This window comes from Eurypyga helias, unplaced genomic scaffold (assembly GCF_000690775.1).
Source record: "Eurypyga helias isolate BGI_N326 unplaced genomic scaffold, ASM69077v1 scaffold24481, whole genome shotgun sequence".
Classification (NCBI taxonomy): domain Eukaryota; kingdom Metazoa; phylum Chordata; class Aves; order Eurypygiformes; family Eurypygidae; genus Eurypyga; species Eurypyga helias.
Window position 1 is genome coordinate 2507 of NW_010230497.1, and position 19440 is coordinate 21946.

Below are 19440 nucleotides of genomic sequence, written 5' to 3' on the forward strand. Positions count from 1 at the left end.
CTGCTTTCTCATACTCCACGCGCCCCGTCTTGCCAGGCAATACCTAGAATGCAGCTTTGCCGCTAAATTTTGGGTTTTCCTTCAAGAAGTTCAGGGGTTTTAAGTCCCTTTATTACACTCTAATCTTTTCCCTATCCAGCGAGCGAGGATGCAAGGTGAGGTCAAAGTTGTTAAACAGAAAAGCATTGCTGACACTCCAAAACTTTCAGATGACACAATTTCATAGACAAATTCTGTAAGAAAACCTCAGTTATCCAAATGGTTATTATTTTCCATTCTTCTTTTTGTTTTGCTTTCACTTCATCTTGCAAAGTAATATAATACTTCCTTACGTTACGGTTTCCATATGTCACACTTCAATTACAATATAAACTCCAAATTAAGCACTGATCAGCTTCCAGAACTTTTAGAGTATTAATTTTAGTGACTTCCTTATTGAGAGTATTAGGATATCAGAAATTACAGTTGTCCATATGGTTAAGTCTCTGTATTTCTAATTACCTTTCTGTGTCTGCACCACTTCATCATCTGATTCATTCGGAACAAAAATGTCTTTTATAGCAATTAGTTCATTTTTCACAGTCTCCAACTGTTCTCCATCAAGTGTTGCTAAATAGGACTGAATCTGTAAAGGAAAGGATTGTAAGCATTCCTAACCCAAACACGGCATTTCTTAAATTGCTAATTTAGAGCCGGATACCGAAACAGACTAAGAAATGGAAATTTCCATTATGCTCAAATCTTATCTCTAAACTTCCCAGGTAGACACACATTTAGTTCTCATCAACAAAATTTGTTGAGAGTCAGAAAAAGTACAGCAGCCGTGCAAGATCATCAGTTTTCTCTTTCCCCAGAACGTTAGTTTTGAGTTATAAATCTATGGGTTTAATTGCAAACTGTAATAAGCACTTTGGGATTGCTGGAGTGAAGAAAGCAGAATGCATGCTTAGTCTGAGCGCCCATGGGAAGAGTTACAAAAAGAAGCCTGTTTCCCCTCCTTCGACATGCAACCACAACTACTGACAGTCTACCAGCCCACCTGTTCTGAAGAGCTGCCAGGCCTTTGCGTGTCTTGGGTATCTGGGAGTCCCTGCCTATCTAACAGGGTGCATGTCTAAGAGGGATGGAAGCATATTCTTCAAGTCACTGTTTGCACTGCAGTGTTAGTCCCATGACTGCACTCTGCCTACGAAAGCCAAGAGAAATGCCTTCTCTCCCTCTGATATAAAATTCCACTTCTAGGTTTGTTTCAAGGCAGGTTTTTTTTAGGCTTGCTAGGCAGACCTGCAGACTGGCTCTGTGAGAGATGGAGAAAGGCATTATTTTCTCCTGTTCCTCCTTGATGTGTCCAGCTCATATGCTCAGGGCTAAATGCAAGATAAAGTCAGGAGGCCCAACTCAGGCTGTGAGCCCAACCTAGGGCTTTTTGGCCCTCTCTATAGCATTGTCTGTTCCATAGCATTAACTGGGACCTTTTTCTAATGGAGACTTTAAATAAAAGCTTTAGAATATTTTAAAATCCCTGCTATTAGAAGGACCCAGGACATTAGCAATGCCTTCAGTCTCTACTGTGTTTTCCCGTGGCCCATCAGAGTGTGGCTTTTGTGCTGCTAGTACAGGTCTCAAGCTTACAACACTGTAAGCGAGTATTTTGTGTGTCTGTGTGTACGGTAATTGGAATATGTTCTCTGACTCTCGTGGAATACATCTCAGGAAATTGACCTTATTGACCCAGGCAGTTGCATTCAACCCTGCCAGAGAGATTAGGACGACGAACCAGGGGTTATCTAGGACATAACAGGAAGCACATCAGAAACCTCCTGCTAACAACCTGCACGAGCCTTCCTTACCCTGTGGTATTTAACGGTAAAAGAAAAGCAACCGTGACACATGCAACTAACCTGAACTTGTTTTCTATTTACCTCTTTCCTGGTTTGTGGGTTTCCTTTTTCTTTTCTTTTCTCAAAAGCGGGCCCTTGAACCTTACATGTAGGTTTTGAATTCGCAATTTTGCATTTAGACATAATCGCACAAACCAAAACCAGCATGGACAGTGTGTAACTAGCTATGATTAAAACAAGATTCTTTCATTTGTGACAGCAAATAAGATATTAGAAAAAATAAGAGGGTTATTTTTTATTAAAATAAATGTTAATAAAATTGCCAGAGGGCAAGGAGAGCTAATTACTAAAATGATGAAAACATGTATCTGAAGAAATTTGTTCAGAAATTATTTCAGTACAAAATACCACGGCTAGGAATCTACAAAAGTTCCACTAATCTACTGTCTGAGATTTACTGACGGCTGAAGTTCAAACTGTATTTATCATACGGGCCTTAGTAAGGTGAGCATGTTCTTCAGAACGACACGTAGCATTTGTATGCTCCCAGTGATGGTGTCTTTGGGTAGTTTTATGTAAGGTAACTTACATAAGTTACTTCACATAAAGTTGAATTAACACAGTAAAGAAGAATTAGGAGTTGAGTAAGTGATCAGGAATTCATTTAAAATCACTAGGCTCTAGATGTGGTAGGTGTGGAGCTCCTGAATGTAAGTATCAGTGCCTGATACAAAACCAAAAGACATCAACCTCCCTCCAAGTTCCGAAAAGACATCTGCGTACTGTCACAAGCAGAAAGATATATGCTACATATGGTCCTAACAAACCTAACGTTCAGTTGTGAAGTCGGTTGTGCTGAGTTAATCTTGGAGTTAAATTTTATGTGCACTGAGATCGATTTCCTGACCAAGGACTAGCCCATGGGACCAATACAGATTTCTCTGAAGCTGATGAAGAACTTAACTGTTTATTTCACATGCACCCGCAGAACAAAAATGTTTTACCAAGCATTTTGATTTATGCTGTCTGCATACTGTACCTGGGCTTCACTTTCATTAGACAGAATTTCCAGAGCTTCAAGATGAGACAAACCTTGGAATTCATCAAAAAGCAGTCCATAATGTGCTGTTCTTTCAACAGTAACTTGCTGGGCCCGCCTCTGTTTCTCTTTTTCTTTGGCTTCCCGCAACAGCTGCAAAAATATACATCATTCCTGTTGGTTTACAGTTAGTGTTGCAGGTATGACAGGTTTTATTACTTTCTGCTCCTGCTTGTCTAGGAAGTAGTAATAAAATTTGGGATTATATCACACCTGCAGAGCTGAAATTTTAGAGCTGAAATATCTAACTACTTCTTCTGATAAACTTCTCTAATAAAATATTTAAGTAGTATTCTGAGCGTGGTTTTCCCAATGGTAATTGTCAACCATCTTTTTTTTAAAAAGCATTGAACAAAAAACTCGCTTATGCTCTCAAAAGCAATGTCAGCGATGGATACCACACAATAAATTTAGCCACCAATTACAATGAAAGAAAAATAAAAACGACTATTTCATACACAGCCTTAGAGAGTCATGCAATCCATTCCAAAGACCACAACATGGGAAGAATATTATTTCCAGGACCTACCTACCTACTTGCACTAAAAATGCACCTACATATATATTTCCCATCAAATATTTTTAGCAGATTATAAATTCAGGTTTATGTGACAGCAGGACTGACAAAAGAGATTGGCCTAATAAGGTATTATTATCCAAAGGTGGGGCAGAACTATACTCCATATACTTGGGGATATTTTGGAGTGATCTTCTAACACACTCTATTCCATTAGTGTGTAAGAAGGATGGAACAGTGTATAGAACAGGATCTTCTATTCCCAGGAAGGAATAGCCTCTCGTGTGAATGTGCTGGTATATATATTTCTGAACTGCATCTTAAGTGACATATAAGCCTCTGAATACAGGTCAACTGTCACCACTTACACCATTCCATCATTCACAATTTCTGTGATATTGCCTTCAGTTATTAATTTGATACAAAAGACTTATGATGGCAGACTTCTCAGTCTCACCTTCACTCACGGCTTTATGTACAAATTGCCGAAAAGGAAGCAACGCTTTATGTGACCCATGAGAACTGATTTATGTCACGTCCTGCCTCAGATTTTGTATGAGAATTCATGTGTATTGTTGAGGAAGGTATTCTCAAAAGCTCGTTTTAACCCTGTGGGCCTTAACAACAGTTATTTGCTTTTGGCCTACTCCAACAGTATCGTTTTGTTTACAACACTAAGATGAAACCTCTCATTAAAAGAAAAATAAGGTACCCCTCTCTACAAGGAAGTAAACGTGTAGTAAAATCACAGGTTTTTTCAATGTCTGTTGATTTCCCTTGCCTCCCTCCTCTCAGTGCCTGGAGAGCTAAAATAATTCTGTACTGATGGCACTTACACTTCTGTTTTTATCATGTCTCTGAACTTCTAAACATGAGTCACCATTAGTTTAGATGGACATTAAGATAGGACTTTTCACAGCTTTAATTCCTAACGTCATATTCCAATATTGCTCCTTTCTGAGGAAAGTAGTATAGTGATGTTTATGCCGGAAGATATCTATCTACAGCTATTACAAACACACACACAATTTGATTCTGTCTCCAAAGTGTAATGATTTATCACCACATATACTATCTTATTAAAATCAGCTGTTGTACTGTGATTATGCAGAAAACATGATTTTACATTATCTTTTGTGGTTCTGTGAAGAAAAAGAAAGTGGAGAAAATATAAAGCGTAGTATTTACTTTCATAAACCTAGCCAATATCTACTGCAATAAATAAAGCCTCTCCCTGAGGCATCTGAAATTCTGGAAGAAGAATCTGAAACTGCATTGACAGAGCTGTATTTAAATAAATCCAACCTGAGAGAGAGAAACTGTTCTTGCCATCAGTGTTTTCGTCCTCTTAAATCCAGGATCGCTTTCTGCAAGGACATTCATGGTTGTCTTCCCAATAAATTCCAAGGCATCTAAGCCTCCAGATAATACACTTTTCCCCTGTATAAAATAATGCAGTGTGGTTATTTTCTTTCCACTTTATGCTAATACGAACTGTAAAGAGTATTGCTTTTGCTGACACTGTCTTTGAACCTTCAGGTCCCTAGGTTTTCTATGCTTTAACCACAATAGGATTGATATGTTTTTAAAATTATGTTACTTTGTCCTTGAATACATTATCAAGAAAAAAAAGAGAACTTTACAAATATATATACTTAATTGAAAGACTCCCACTGGAGGAAACTTAACACTTGCTGCCAATAAAAAATTTATGAATAATACCACTTTAATTTTATCTGCAGTGCCATCTACTCTGCGGGAACATATTTTAGATATGAATAACATGGAGCCAAAGTCCATCATGAACAGGATGACCCTGCCTTACCTAACTGATTTCTAAAATTTTAACACTTACAGTGACTCTGGAACTGTCTGTCGTCCCATGTCTTCCTACTAGCACTAGCCCTCACTCACAGTTTATCACGTACACTGAAGAAGAGTTTTCACTGGCTAAAGAATGCCATTGCAATCCAGATTACGCCACCTGTCAGATACTCACATGCTGATGTAACCTGATATAGAACGGAAAACCCTACCCTAGTCCCAGATGGCATTACAGACCAATATCTGACTGAGATCTTAAGTCATTATTTTGTTTGGTGACATTCATCACTGTGGTGTAGTAGCCCCTTTAGGTTTGCAACGGGGCACATTTGTCCTATTTTAAAATCTTACACAACGGTCAGGTAACCTTACCGCTGTCTAGCTCTCAAGCCCTACACTGCACCAAATTCTGTAGCAACAGTCCTAGGAATAGTCTATATAGGAATCTCCTTCTGCTCCTCAAATCATTGACATTGGAGCGATGAGGCACTCAGAATGAACTGGACACATGAAAAAATAATTGCCACTTCATACAACATGCTCAGTGGGGAGGTAGTCTTCTGTGCTTTTTTAGATGATGCTTAAAGTCTTCCATAATTTCAAGGGAAACAACATAATGAAAAGCTCAGAGAAAAACATTTGCTGTGCTAATAGTGTCGATAAAATGGTGGGGGAGAAGATGATATGAAAGTTGATTTGGAAACAGTATGATACAGAATTTTGCAAAAGCTGAAACAGAAAACTGGAAAAGGGTGAAATGCAATACACGGGAAATATGTGGAGAGTGTGATAGGAGAGAACTGTGGACAAAAGAACTTCTCTCACTGAGTTTGCAATCAGGCCACCTTCTGGGAAGGCTAATATGAAATGAGACACTAGAAAGAGAGGTGAAGGACTAACATTACAGTTTAGCCAAAGCCTTAAAATAAGCAAATCAAGTTTCTTCTTACTTTATCTGCCTTCAAAAATGATAACAAATCTTATCATACTTTCTCTGGAAGGACTTAACTGTAAAAAAATTAGATGATGGTACTACAACTATAAAAAAGATTTCCCCAAAATTTGCAGAATTCTATGTAGTTTAGGAGAAGACCCTATTTTCACTGGAACTGGTGCCAGAGTAGTTGTAGTTGATTTTTTTTTTTTCAGTTTGATACAGTTATTTTGCCATGGAAGAGATTCTAAACAGACTTAGAACAGAACTGTTTTTACAAAGACCTACAGCTTGAAAAACTCTACCCATTAAATGTGACCTAGAGTGAGGTTGCACCTTAAAAATGATGAAGCATAACTAGAGCAGAAAGGCCCGCTACCATGACTCACTGTGTTCTGTACAGCATTAGTGATAGCGGATAACATGCCACGAGATCCAGATGAAGGGGAAGAAGGAATATTCTCAGAGGAGCTTTGGTCTAGGGAATCCTCTGCTTCTAACAAAAGAAAAAAAAAAAAAAAGCAAGGTACAGCATACTTTCAACTCTACAAGTCATAAACTGCATTCTATCATCAAAATCTTAAAACCTTGTAAATTGAACTAATTTTGCAGTTTCAAAGAGTTTTGTCCAGTTTCAGTAAACTTGAACTTACGTATAATTGGTGTTTCAGCTGCAGGAGGCTCTGCTGTTTCTGAAGATGCCGAACTTGCATTATGAATTCCTAGGGTAGTTCCCGCCTTCTCCTTTACTGCTGTTATCCCATGACCTGCAGCAGAAGCGTATTTTAAACCGTATCATTTGAAAACTTACTACTAAATTGCATACTATGCGTATACTCCATGAATGACAGCAATCAGGACAGCTATTAAACACACTTCGCTTGCTTCATTTTGTTCTAGGTTAGTAACTCCCTTGTTCTACTACATCCAGTACATTAACTGACTAGGAATTATAAAGCTGAAATGGAATACAAACGACACTGGATCTGAAATGTAAGATTTGATTCAGTTTAGTTCCCTGCTTTTCAAAATGCTAAATATTCTATTACAATTAGTTCAAACAAAAATTGATGGTCCTCCTAATGCTGTAGGGTTTGGCTTCATCCAGTTTTCAGAAGTCTAGAACAATTCATCCACAATTAGTGGACTGGGTGACTGCAGGGCTGAGGTAAGAAATTTGCTCTTCGGTCTGCTGCATAGGTGCTATGTCAGGTAAGTATTTCAGGAATACTGACCCAGGACCTCAAAGTTATTTCAGGATTTAAGCTCTGCAGTTGAAGTCAAGTTCTGAAGCATCTCTCCTCAAAGCTGCTGTTTAAATAAATACGCTTTGTAAAGTCTGTTGGTGCCAGACGGCACAGACAGAATTATTTTTCCAGTGGTAGCTGATCTCCTGCTGAGATTTTGCCACCTTTACCTGACACATATGTAATCACAGAATCATAGAATCATGGAATGGTTTGGGTTGGAAGGGAGCTTAAAGAACATCTAGTTCCAACCCCCCTGCCATAGGCAGGGACACCTTCCCAGCTGTCTGTTCCATCAAAATGGTCTAGTTTAATGTAAAGAATGGATGTTGTTAGCATTTTTATCTGAGTCATTTTTGACAGAACACTATTGCTTTGCTGCTTTTCTACAGGGAGTTTATTTACACCAGCGGACTGGTAATACCCTGCTATAGGATAGGGTGGGATTGCCTGGCAGTCTGCAAAAGCAGGCAGTAGCTTCCTCAGCTGCATTAGGTGTAGTTGAAAACCACTGCCCTTACAAAAGACTACCCTCCACCTGTCTGCCTCTTCTGCTTCTGGGTACATCCCTAAGAATGCTCATGGTATGCTTGAGCATACATTACAAACGATCCAGTTAGCACATCTGCCTTAGTTGGAAGTTTCTGCACGTCAGCTGAGACACAATAAGTAAACAACCAACGAGGCAGGCAATATTTCTTTCCAACACAAAATGAAATGGCTTCAGTGACCCGATTTTATGTTTTCTTGCACAGTACACCCTTACTGTGTCTCACATGAAGCTGATTACTCACAGCAGTAGGACAACACAAAGTGCTTCAACCTTCTGCATAACTGCTTATGAGAAGTATTAATGACAATTTCATATTTCTTTGCTTTGTTACCTTAAACTGAACTGTAACTAAATAAATGATTTCAGAAAAGCCATTAATACAGCTGCTCAGGCAGATACCTAGACATCTAAGGCAGGAAGTCAAGCATAACGATTCAATAAATGTTGTCCCTACTTTTTCACAACTGTGTGCACTTCCTATTAGAAAAGTTCCAAACAGTTCTCTGAGTTATATTAACTGCAGTGAAATAGCCTATCGTCTACCAGTGCTCTGCTGTGTTCTACATATACATATTCTAAATATACATATACGTGTGTGTGGTCAGACAAATATGCTTCGGAATATCTGAGTAAAGAAAGACACAGCAACACTCTCTGAAATGGAAGAAGGAAAGCTTAGACCTCGGATTCTATGATTGCCAGATGGGTTGCACATCAGGTGCTCTATGAATTCAATAATAAATATACTCTAGAAAACATATGTGAAGCAGCACTACTGAAAAATCACATACAAGAAAACTGGAGTGTCTGGAGGTAAACACAAAGAACAGATGTCCCCTAAGGAACAGATGAGTTGAAACACATAATTTTCTATATGGCAGCATAAGCTGCATGGGGTCCTGATGTTTTACACTGAAACAGAGACACCAGGCAGGTAAATGCTTCTACCTGTCTAAAGAAAATATGAGCTTTGTCTATTTTATCTCATGTCTTACAAACTGTAGCAGTGTGCCCAACTGTACAGGGCGTACTAGGGTGTGCACCACGGTGATTTAAGTCATTGCTGGGTAACTTCCTGCCTTTTGCAAAACCCATCTCACTGCAGATACTGGAGGGCAGCATTCTACTGCGTGTAATCCCAACCTCCCGCACATTTAATTGGTTCAATGGAAGTATGAGCACGAATAGATTCTGGAGTCATTTAATTACTCTCCAAACTCCTGGGACTCACTTAAATAACTACTATTTGTTCTTTTAAACTAAAGTAATAGATACTCCATATCACATTCCATTTTTCACACTCACAACTTTTTAAATGAGCAAGAGTTCTATTCTTTCCATTGACTTAATTTTTCTTAAGGACTTGACTTGCTAAAAAAAATATATATATAATTGTCCTGTAAATACCTAAAAAATTAACTACAAACATTAGGTAAAAATTTCCCTTTGACTATTGTGAGAGAGTTCTAGATTTTCAGATAAATTTTCCTTTTTTTTCCTGTACCTAAACATTTTATTTATTTATTTATTTTAATATTCTGCAATTTAGTGTTCACAGTTTTGCAGAAAGGTTTACACTTCCAAGAAAAGGAGGCACACAGTTCCTGTGCCGGTATTTAGAGACTTACAAAAGGCAGCATTTTCAGGGCTGTGGTTACATGCACTAGAATGATAAGAAAACACGTCAGGTCAGCTAGGAGTGGTTGTGCTGAACTAAGCTCTATGGCATGTATGTTTGACTACAAACAAAACCAGATGAGATCAGAAGACCACAACGGAAGCAAGCCAGCACAGTCAGATCGACATACCTGCGCAAACACAGCAGAAGTGCAAGTTGCTTTGGAAATGAAAATGATTATTTATGATTTCAAAAGGCATGAAAATAAAAGAGGTCACGGGAGATGAGCCTACATTTCAGAGATAAGTATGGACTGGTTTTGTTACACTGGGTGTGGTAACTCAACTGAGCTGATACTGTAAACCTAGGATCACCTTCGAAGTCTCTATTTACTCCTCTGTAACAGCAGACAGAAGAGCTATGCAATGGGTATTGTTAACTGCTTACTTTTTGAAGAAAGCATGCTTTTTTCTCTGTATTCTTGCTTTTGTTTTTCTTGCCTACATGATTTCTTTTCTTTTCTATTGGCTGGCAATTTCAGCAGAATGTTGTTGTTCACCTTGCTAGCTGGAATCTTTCATTTGAAAAGGAAGGTTTTGCAAGCAGTTCCTTAAAAATGTTGCCTGCCTTTCAGTTCCCCTGATTTGCCCAAGGCCAGATCACAGGGCTCACAAATGCTTTAGTCAGAAACATGAAACTTCATTTTATCTTCCACCTCCCAGCTTAGGAGCTTTGGATTCCCTGCAGAGCTGAAAGAGGCAGACAGACACCTTGGGAGGGCAGTTCAGCATGTCTGAAATCTAAACCACTCTCTGTCAGAATTGCTGCCCCTTGCCAATCCAGTACTCCCAAGCAACTGCTTGGTAGATTCAACAACTTTCTTAGTGTGACATCTAGTGTCAGACACCAAGCATGGTTCAGACAGCAACTGCCGCTAATCCAAAGGCATTACAGATTCTGTTATGTAGAGCAGCATCACATCTGCCTTGTGGCAAGGACCTCGATCCAAGTAATTGCAAAACCAGTTCAAAGACAACTGACGTTTCTTGAGAATACAAACCAATCGCCAAAACAATCACTGGCTATATGTGCACAGTTAACGAGAGATAAGATACAAATTACATGGAAATTACCATATTATTAGAAACTAACATCAGCTATGCTAAACAAATTACAGTCGTACAGTAAAAATGCTGATCTGTTTGGGAGCTCTAAATCAGGGTTTGAAGGATAATGAAAGAGAGATCCTTGGAACAACCATTTCAGCTCAGACTTAAAGAGAAAGGAATGTAAGAAATAAATTTAACACAATAAGAATAATCCTTCACTGGAACAACCCCCCCAGGGATATGGTAGAGTCACCATTGCTGGAGGTTTTCAAGATGTGACTGGACAAGGTGACAAGACGATCTCATCTAGGCACCCTTTCCCACAAAAGCCTACATGATCTTTTGAGGACTAGATGATCTTTTGAGGTCCCTTCTAACCTGGGCTGTTCTATGATACTATTTTTTAAAAGATTACTGTATTTGGTTAGGCCTTTAAGATGTTATCTAGTCCACCTCAAACTGTTTCTGCTATTTTTACAGAGTACAGTTTTGAAGAAAAATATAAGGAATAGTAACTATTTGTCACACTTAACCAGACAAGCAGCTGTGTCATGCAAAGATAACAACAGAAGACAGAAAAATCACATACCAAAGGTGGTGCTGATAAGTCTACTTCCAAGAAACCAGCTTTACTTACACCATTTGCTACACTGAAGGAATAACCAACATTAAAATGGACTATAGGCAAACCTGTTTTCTGACGTAGAATAGATGAAGTGTTGGTCGAACTGCTCAGATATTACATGGAGTAGCTTGAAGGGGAATAATAAATATTTGATAAAAAGAAGAAAGCTTATAGAAACTACCAATAGCTATATCTTTTTTCTCCTCTCTGTCCCTGCTAGGAATTACCATATTGAAGCAGATAGATGGTATATGCAGTCCCACATCCAGCCTGTGACAGTGACAGACAGTAAATACTTCACAGGATTAAGCACGAATTTCCATAACAACCAACCACGAAATAAGCTCTCTGTATCAGGAATATAAACTATTACCTGCTGCACTGATTTCCTGGAACAAATTATCTATGCGGTCTTCAAAGTTACCTTGGGTTCAGTGAACTATATTATAATGTTTGTTTTAACATCCCAGGTTATAGTGTCACAGAAAATAAATGTAAATGTTGTCCTAAAGATTTAGGATCCAATATCAGACTCAGGTTACCATATAAGGAAAAAAAATCAACAGGGGAAGTATCTGACTATGGAATGAAAAAATGTGTATTTGATTTCTGCTCAATTTAAAGTCTATCTTATTTAATAATTCTTAGAGAAAAGTTAGATCCAAAATTATTAAATAGTAATATGGGAACAACCCTACCCTGACCCCAGGGTCAGGAAGTCTGTCTAAGTCTAGATACCAGGAAATGGGAGGAGAAAACAAGGGAAGTGCTGCTTCACATACATCTGGTTTCAGGCTTTTCCCAGTTGCTCTTGGTTACTGCCAGAAACTAGATGGCAGATGTGCCTTCAGAGTGACATAGCGCAACCATTCTCATGTAAAATTAAAATTATTTCAAAAATTTCTTTCCCCATCTCTGCATGTGGATGCTCCTTTGCCTAGGCAACTTGACCTGTTCCAACTGTGCTCATTTTTAAATAATAATAATTCTAAATATATATATAGATGGTGATGATAAGCCTATTCAAAACAGACATCACAGAACATTATCAAGTCAGGCTGACTAGACAACAATCTTGTTTGCATATTTACACTCTCTGAAGATAGTCAGGATGCTGATACAGTCAGATGGTATGTTAAGAAGCTGTATCAATTAAGCATGAACTTTTAATGCATATGAACCATGATTTTATATGGCCTATATAAAAATGAGATCACAGCATGAAGTCCACAGAAATCCACAGAGGTACAATTCTGGCAGCAGGTTTTATAGACAAAAGCAACAAACACCTGCTAAAAAAGTATGCCCTGTTTACTTATTAGTCAGTAAGAAGGGATAAAACACACGTTCTTATTTGTCTTCCAAACTTTTTCCAGCAATATTCATCATTTTCAGACAAGTTCACATCAGTTGGGCAAGAAAATATCTGTGGGCATGCTGCCCCACAGAAAATGTATATACTTTGTGACGCTAAACTGATTGCTCAGGGAGGCCAAGACTCCAAAGCCACAGAAGACTGAGTGAGATTGCCACGGCAAGCCTGCAAGTACAGTAACTGGTAACAAATTATCTTATTACTCACAAACAACATCAGAATGTCCACTTGATAGAATACTATTTACTGAAAAATATGGAAGTCTCATGAGGCAAAAACCTAATGACCTGAAAGAGCTCTGTTCCAAGGAACCCACTGTTACAACTGTAAAAATGAACTGAAGAATTCATCAGCATCACAATTCCAACTAATCAACAGTAAAATTACTTCTACGCACATAAATTTTCTTCTTCAGTTATTTACGCTATGCCAGATTCTTTTCAGAATGTTGTTGTTGTGATGGTCTGAGAATGTAAGAGAGGCAAGGCTCGTGGAAGTCTGTGAAAACAGTACCCTTTATTAGACCTACTAATAGTGCTGGGGAAAAAAAATGGCAAACAATTTTGACACAGAGGCCCTTCTTCAATTCTGAAATAGAAGCGCTAAATTTTAAGATTACAAACAAGTTGAGAACACGCAGTTTCACAGACACTTTAAGGCTAAATACAAGTTCAGAACACTGATGTAGTTCCACTGCTAGGTAAGCTGCCTTTGTCCCCCTCGGCATATTTTATGTGTTCCCATCACTTCCCCTTCAGCAGCATTTGGGTGATCACATGGTGAGCCGGATTAGAGAATTTACAAACTGATCCAGCTGAAGATCCAGCTCTTACGTCATTCGTACTTTTCAAAAGAAGACCCATAAAACAGCTCCCCACATCACTACATGAAGGTTACTATTAGCGCAAGAGAACTACGAAATACATCCTTTCAGCAGCGGCCTTCACTTAACGTCAATTTAAAGACATCTTAGAAACGCATTCTGAGTTTAATTAGATTTGTTAATGGGTTGGACTGTCTGAAAGAAAAGTTAGTTATAAATTCATGAGTGTGGTGTTACTGGAAAAAAAAGAGGATAAGGGAAGTTCCCTCCTTCCCTGAGAAATAGAGAGCAGTATTTATTGCCAATGGAACAGAGAAAGATAAGAATTATTTAGCCTTATAAGGGACCGTACAAGCAGTATTTCTGTTGAATCAGTTACTTTTAGTAACTAGCAATTAATTTTTATTCCTAAGTTCATCTTCTGAAGGTGTTTTGTGGATCCTTTATGAGAACTAAGTAGTTGACAGCTTAGTAGCTGCTTTGTGGTAAATTATTTCCCTCCGATAACTGGGTATTTGCATGCTTCGCTTTCTGTCTGTGAGTTTTTGAAGTGTAATGATTCGGTTTTACCTGAAGTCTTCACAAGGACATTCTGTACTGACATACTATTGAAATGAGAGTATAGGGAGGAGTACAGGGTCTGTTTCAGTATGTTATTCTACTCTCTGAAGCCTGGTGTGATAGCTTCACAGTTGCACTGGCTGTCAGTGAAAGCTGGAATGACTTACAAGAAGTAAATTCATATTGTATAGATAGAAGTCATGGTGTATAAACCAAAACCAAGCATGTGCACACATCTAGGTTTGCTTTGAGTTCAAAAAACATAAACCTTTGGCTAATAGTAATTGTATCAGATTATGTATCTCTCCTGTGAAGAAGCCACAATGAGGTATTTCACTAACTTCACAAATAAGCCCAGGACTTTGTCCATAATCTGACCCAAAGAAATATTTATTTGCTTTGACAGTTTAGGAAGGTCCTTCTTCCTAGTAAATAAAACCATGCTTACCAAGCGTATCAGGACAAAACTGTCTATGAATCTTTAAGATACATTAATGTGTCTAATGACAGATCAGAATTGCAATGTATTTCCGCATATTTACTGACTGCACACTTACCCACTGTGGCAGAAGCTGAAGACAGGAGAGACTTCCCCCAGGTACCCCAAGCTCCCCATCTACTTGCTTTAGATGAGGAGTCTGTGGCCTACAAGACAAAAATATGAGTCTATTGTCTAAAACTTATGTTATCCAGAGGCAGGAGGAAACACAAAGAACTTGCCAGGCAACAAAGTCCAGCATGTAATAAATGATGATACGAGTAAAAATGGTTGTGCCACTTATGAGGATATACAATCTGAAAAGAGGCACTTGGTAATACAATACTTGGCTTCCCTAATGATGGTGATGCCTAACAATGATGACGCCTCCTGAAGTATGATTTTCAACAGACAGAACATGCACAGAAATAGCCCAGAATGGTGACTAACAAAAGCTTTGCCTTTGCAGATGCTGAAGCTTTCATGCCAAGCAGTCCTTGCATGAAAGGTCGCATCCTTATGTTGCTGTTCTCACCTCACCCTTTCTTCCCCCAGGAGGAAACCAAGGCCATCAACCTCACTTTCTGTCTGTGAAACTGATTATTTGGCTGTTTCAGTGTCAAGTCAGACAGACCAATCCAGACAGCCTTCTGTAGCGTGTTAAACTAACCTTGCAGGCTTTGACCGACAGCCCCCATGCTGGGTTCTGCAGGGTCTCCCGAGACCATCACTTCTAGCTCTAGAACTGTAATATCTGGTTGGGAAGGTGCTATTGCTGCTGCACACATCTGTGCAGTGAACACATGACCGCAACTTCAGTGTGGAACAAGAGCATCCATATAGAGAACTAGTTAAGAATTTGGTTTCATACTAAACTAAAGTTTACTTTGCATTTAGTATCCCTGGGCAGACATTCTCTAGCTTTATGACAACTGTTTTATATTGCCTTCATGCTCAGTTTGGTCACTAAGGCAAGAATTTCAAAGGTCTTTTCACTCCTGAAAGTGCAACAGATTCCTAATGGGATCCTAAACTCTTACGGCCAGTGCTAGATTGGGTATTATGTGGAGTCCAAGCTTCTGTGCCCAAGAAAGCAGAATGGGAAGCTTAGTTTAGATCACCTATTCCTGAAAGCGCTTCAAACTCCAGAGATGTCTTTACAGATGTCCTAATATTTCTTGAGCCATTTGATCCTATAAAGCCTCAGAAGTTTATTAGGGCTATTATTAGGGAGAGGCAGGAACCTGTCTCCTTCCTGAGTTCTACAGGGAGAGAGAGTTAGAGGATTCGCTATCCTCAGAGGTGTAACGCAGGAGACGTGCACACTAACTCCTAACAAGTACGTTCAATAAAAACATAGCTAGAGGAGGTGCTAACCACCTTTTTCATTAATGTGTGGTGTCAGTTAGAGGATTCGCTGTCCTCAGAGGTGTAACGCAGGAGATGTGCACACTAACTCCTAACAAGCACGTTCAATAAAAACACAGCTAGAGGAGGTGCTACCCACCTTTTTCATTAATGTGTGGTGTTGTGATTATCGGTATTCCATATTTAAATCATATTAAGAAACTGTTGTCTGAAGAAAGTCTCCAGCAACACATCATCCCTACACAACTCAAAACCAAGAGCTGAAGTACTTCAAGACAGCTCTGCACTCTGCAGTGTACAGATCCCCTGTCACCTTTGAGCTAGGTCCCTCTCACTGGTGGAGGGACTAAAAGTGTTTCAACATTTTTCAATTTGTGGATGACTGAAAACTTTTCAGTGGAGATGAGAACATCTTCAGCTATGTTACATGTACTGGATTTCGATGCTGTGAAGACTGTAGAAGAGCCTTCTTTTTCTTCGTTCTCGTTCATTAACTTTTTGTAAATACCCACAGGAGTCCCAAAGGTCTGTGGATCACTAATCAAACGCTACTGGCCTAGAAGATATCAAAACCTACTGCCTGTTTCACAGAGTCTTGTGAAACATACACTGCTTTTGTAAAGTCAGTGACTTGAAAAAAGCCAGTACAAGATCCAGGGCTGCATATGCAGCTTCAATTCTGTCCTCTTCTTGGTTCATTCTGTGAACTGAATGAAGGAGATTTGTACAGAAAGCCAAGTAACTACACCACAGGAGTATTCTGTCTATATAAAATGGACTACATTCTTACTAAGATTTAGGCTCCAGTATAGTTTTATTGCAATCACGCTAGAAAGACCCAATTAATATCATACTGGCAAAGAGAAATTCAACTTTTCTTAGTTTCCAAAAGCTTGGTGTTGCAATTTAACTTACTTCATTCCCTTGCAGGTTCTCTGAACGTAACTCCACAGGGTTTTGTGAGAAACAGTATGTACGTTCGTGCTGGTTTTGGTTGGGATAGAGTTAATGTTCCTTACAATAGCTACATTGTACAAAATTCTGTCCTTAAAAAGCAGGGAGGGGGGAGGGCTTTCATGGGAGAGAAAGTATTACTTACTGGACTGCTTTGTTCGTGCAGTGTTTCTTCAGCTTCAGGTTCTGCATCAAGACTTACGGTCTCACTGCACTCAGTGGGCATGTCCTCAGTCGCCTCTCCACTGGAAGGCAGACTTTCAATTATTTTTTCAGTCAAATGGTTTTCGTTAATAAATATGTCTCCTTCCTGTCCATTCCTGGCACTCCGAGTGGCCTGTCCACATTCATCATGTGAAGACTCATGCAAGAGCTCAGCTTCCACGCCGTGTGGTACTGACTCGTGTGGCAACACCTCACTGCTGGGCATTTCCATTACTTCCGGTTTTGCGTCAGATGGGTTGCCATCGCACACGTCCTCAGACATTTTCAATTCTGAATACAGAAAACAAATTCAGTCTTTTAGGTCCCATCAACATTTGGATTACTATAAAATATGCAGAATTCACCATCAGCTAGCGTTGTCTAACAAGACAGGCTTGATGCAAGGCCTCCTGAAGCATGGAGCCCCGTGGCACATGCATCATGCCAGCACTGATACCACGATGACACTCTGAATAGTCTATTCACCTCGCAGGATAGCACCTCAGTACAAAGAGCAGCATTACTGTTTTCCAAAATATGGTTTGGTGAGGGAGAATGGATGTTCATTTGTCTGAAGAAGTAAAATGTAAGAGGTTCCACATGGTTAATTCCTATATTCCCTGTGAGATGTGTACAGAACACCACTGGAAAAAAGGATTATCTGAGCTGCAATAGCCAAGCAGCTCTTGCTCTTGTTCCCATCATTTCCACATACACAGGTTCCTATAGCCTGCTGACTGATGGAGAGGAGGATGACCAAGACAGTGTGACTAAAACTGTGGTGACATGTTGGAGAAAGGGCAAAATTTAAGTACATGACAGGCCACAGTCCCTGCAGCCATTTGATAGACAGGAAGCATTCATTCACTGCTCACACCATTTCTGCATCACTTGTCTCAAAGGCTTACCGTCTGGGGAGCACAACGCTCTCACCTGTTCCTAAAAGTCCAGACTTCAGTTCTCGAATTCAGCTGTGTGATTAAACTTCAGTTCTGAAGCCAAGGTAAGCTTACATGAGGTACAGTTATTGATGTTTTTGTCTGTAAGTTACGAACGCATTTTCTCTTCCCTTTCCTTAACTCCCAATGCAACTTTCTGAGTATTTTCCACCACTGCGCAGTCATTGGGCTGAGCATCCAGGAAGGGAAAGAAATGGCCATTGAGCAAGCTCTGTGGCTGATGAAGGAGTGGCACTGGCAGAGTCCAAAAGGACGGTGATTACTAGCACTTACTTGTTGGCAACAACAGCATGCCTGGCACTCTGTGCAGAAGACAACCCTTGACAGAGAGTTGTAACTGCAAGCTCCTGACTATATGCTCTTGACCATGCACAGCATAAAACACACTCACAGAGTCTTCTCTGGAGATGCTGTCTTTCCATTGACTCTCCTATTAGTTAAACATGTACCTGCTAGGAAGGATCGAGGTGCTAAAAGAAACTGAAGAACAGGAAACAAAGGCAAAAAGCAAAACATAACTGGGATTCTGCTTCAGCCTGCCTAAGAAACATGTATTTAAATTACTATATTTTATTAAAGTCTGCAGAATCATGTACATTTGTGGCTTTAGCAGCCTGTTTATTTTATCTGAACGTAGATCAGCTGTTTGAACGGTTCCAAGAATAGCATTTGGGATCAGCGAACACCAAACATAAATAAACAAATAAGCACTTGGTGCCACTTATATTACTTTAGCTTATATTGTAAGTTGTCTTACAAAACATGCATTTACCAGTCAGAATCTTTACATCTGCCACAAGTATTTGCAGTTTTCCATTGCAACTAGACCAAATACCACAAAATGCCTTAGTGTAGGTAAATATTGCCAATGTTTAAGCAGTATTGTGTGATGGGCAGCATCACCCAAAGAAAATTTTTGCATTTGTAAACCAAATTCCATCACCAGATATGAGGATCCTCTACTAAAACGTGTAAAATGTGTACATATGCCCGTCATAATTTTGCACAGGGACCGGATCTGAGGAAGAAAATGCCCAACGCTGGTACAATTTGTAAAGGATCACACACACAGATTAATTTTTCACAGGGCTGGGTCACCTTTGGGGACCTCTCAGACCTGCAGGTGTCTGCTCAACCTTCCTCAGGGGAGCAAGGCGCTCGGCAGGACATCACCACATCTGTCAGAAACCGCGCCTGGCCCCGGGCTAGGGCGTCACTCAAGCCGTCACCCGTGAGGCTCTATTGACCTAAATCAAGTTGGGCAACTCCGCCCAAACGGAATTTCTCCCTAGGGACAGCTCCCGAGGCAGACGCCCAGGCCAGCTCCCTCCCGGGCGGCAGGAGAGCCGCC

At 39.7% G+C, this 19440-nt stretch overlaps 1 protein-coding gene across 1 annotated transcript; it reads right to left on the reverse strand.

The window, feature by feature from the left end:
* Nucleotides 1-501: 501 nt before the first annotated feature.
* Nucleotides 502-17413, reverse strand: FAM114A1 (family with sequence similarity 114, member A1; the record flags this gene model as incomplete). The annotated part of the gene is made up of 7 exons (XM_010160779.1): nt 17072-17413; nt 14684-14771; nt 6869-6982; nt 6605-6711; nt 4763-4897; nt 2881-3033; nt 502-625 (listed from the first exon to the last, which is right to left on the reverse strand). Coding segments are annotated over exons 1-7 (1063 nt in total), but the record flags the coding sequence as incomplete, so codon positions are not given.
* Nucleotides 17414-19440: the final 2027 nt, after the last annotated feature.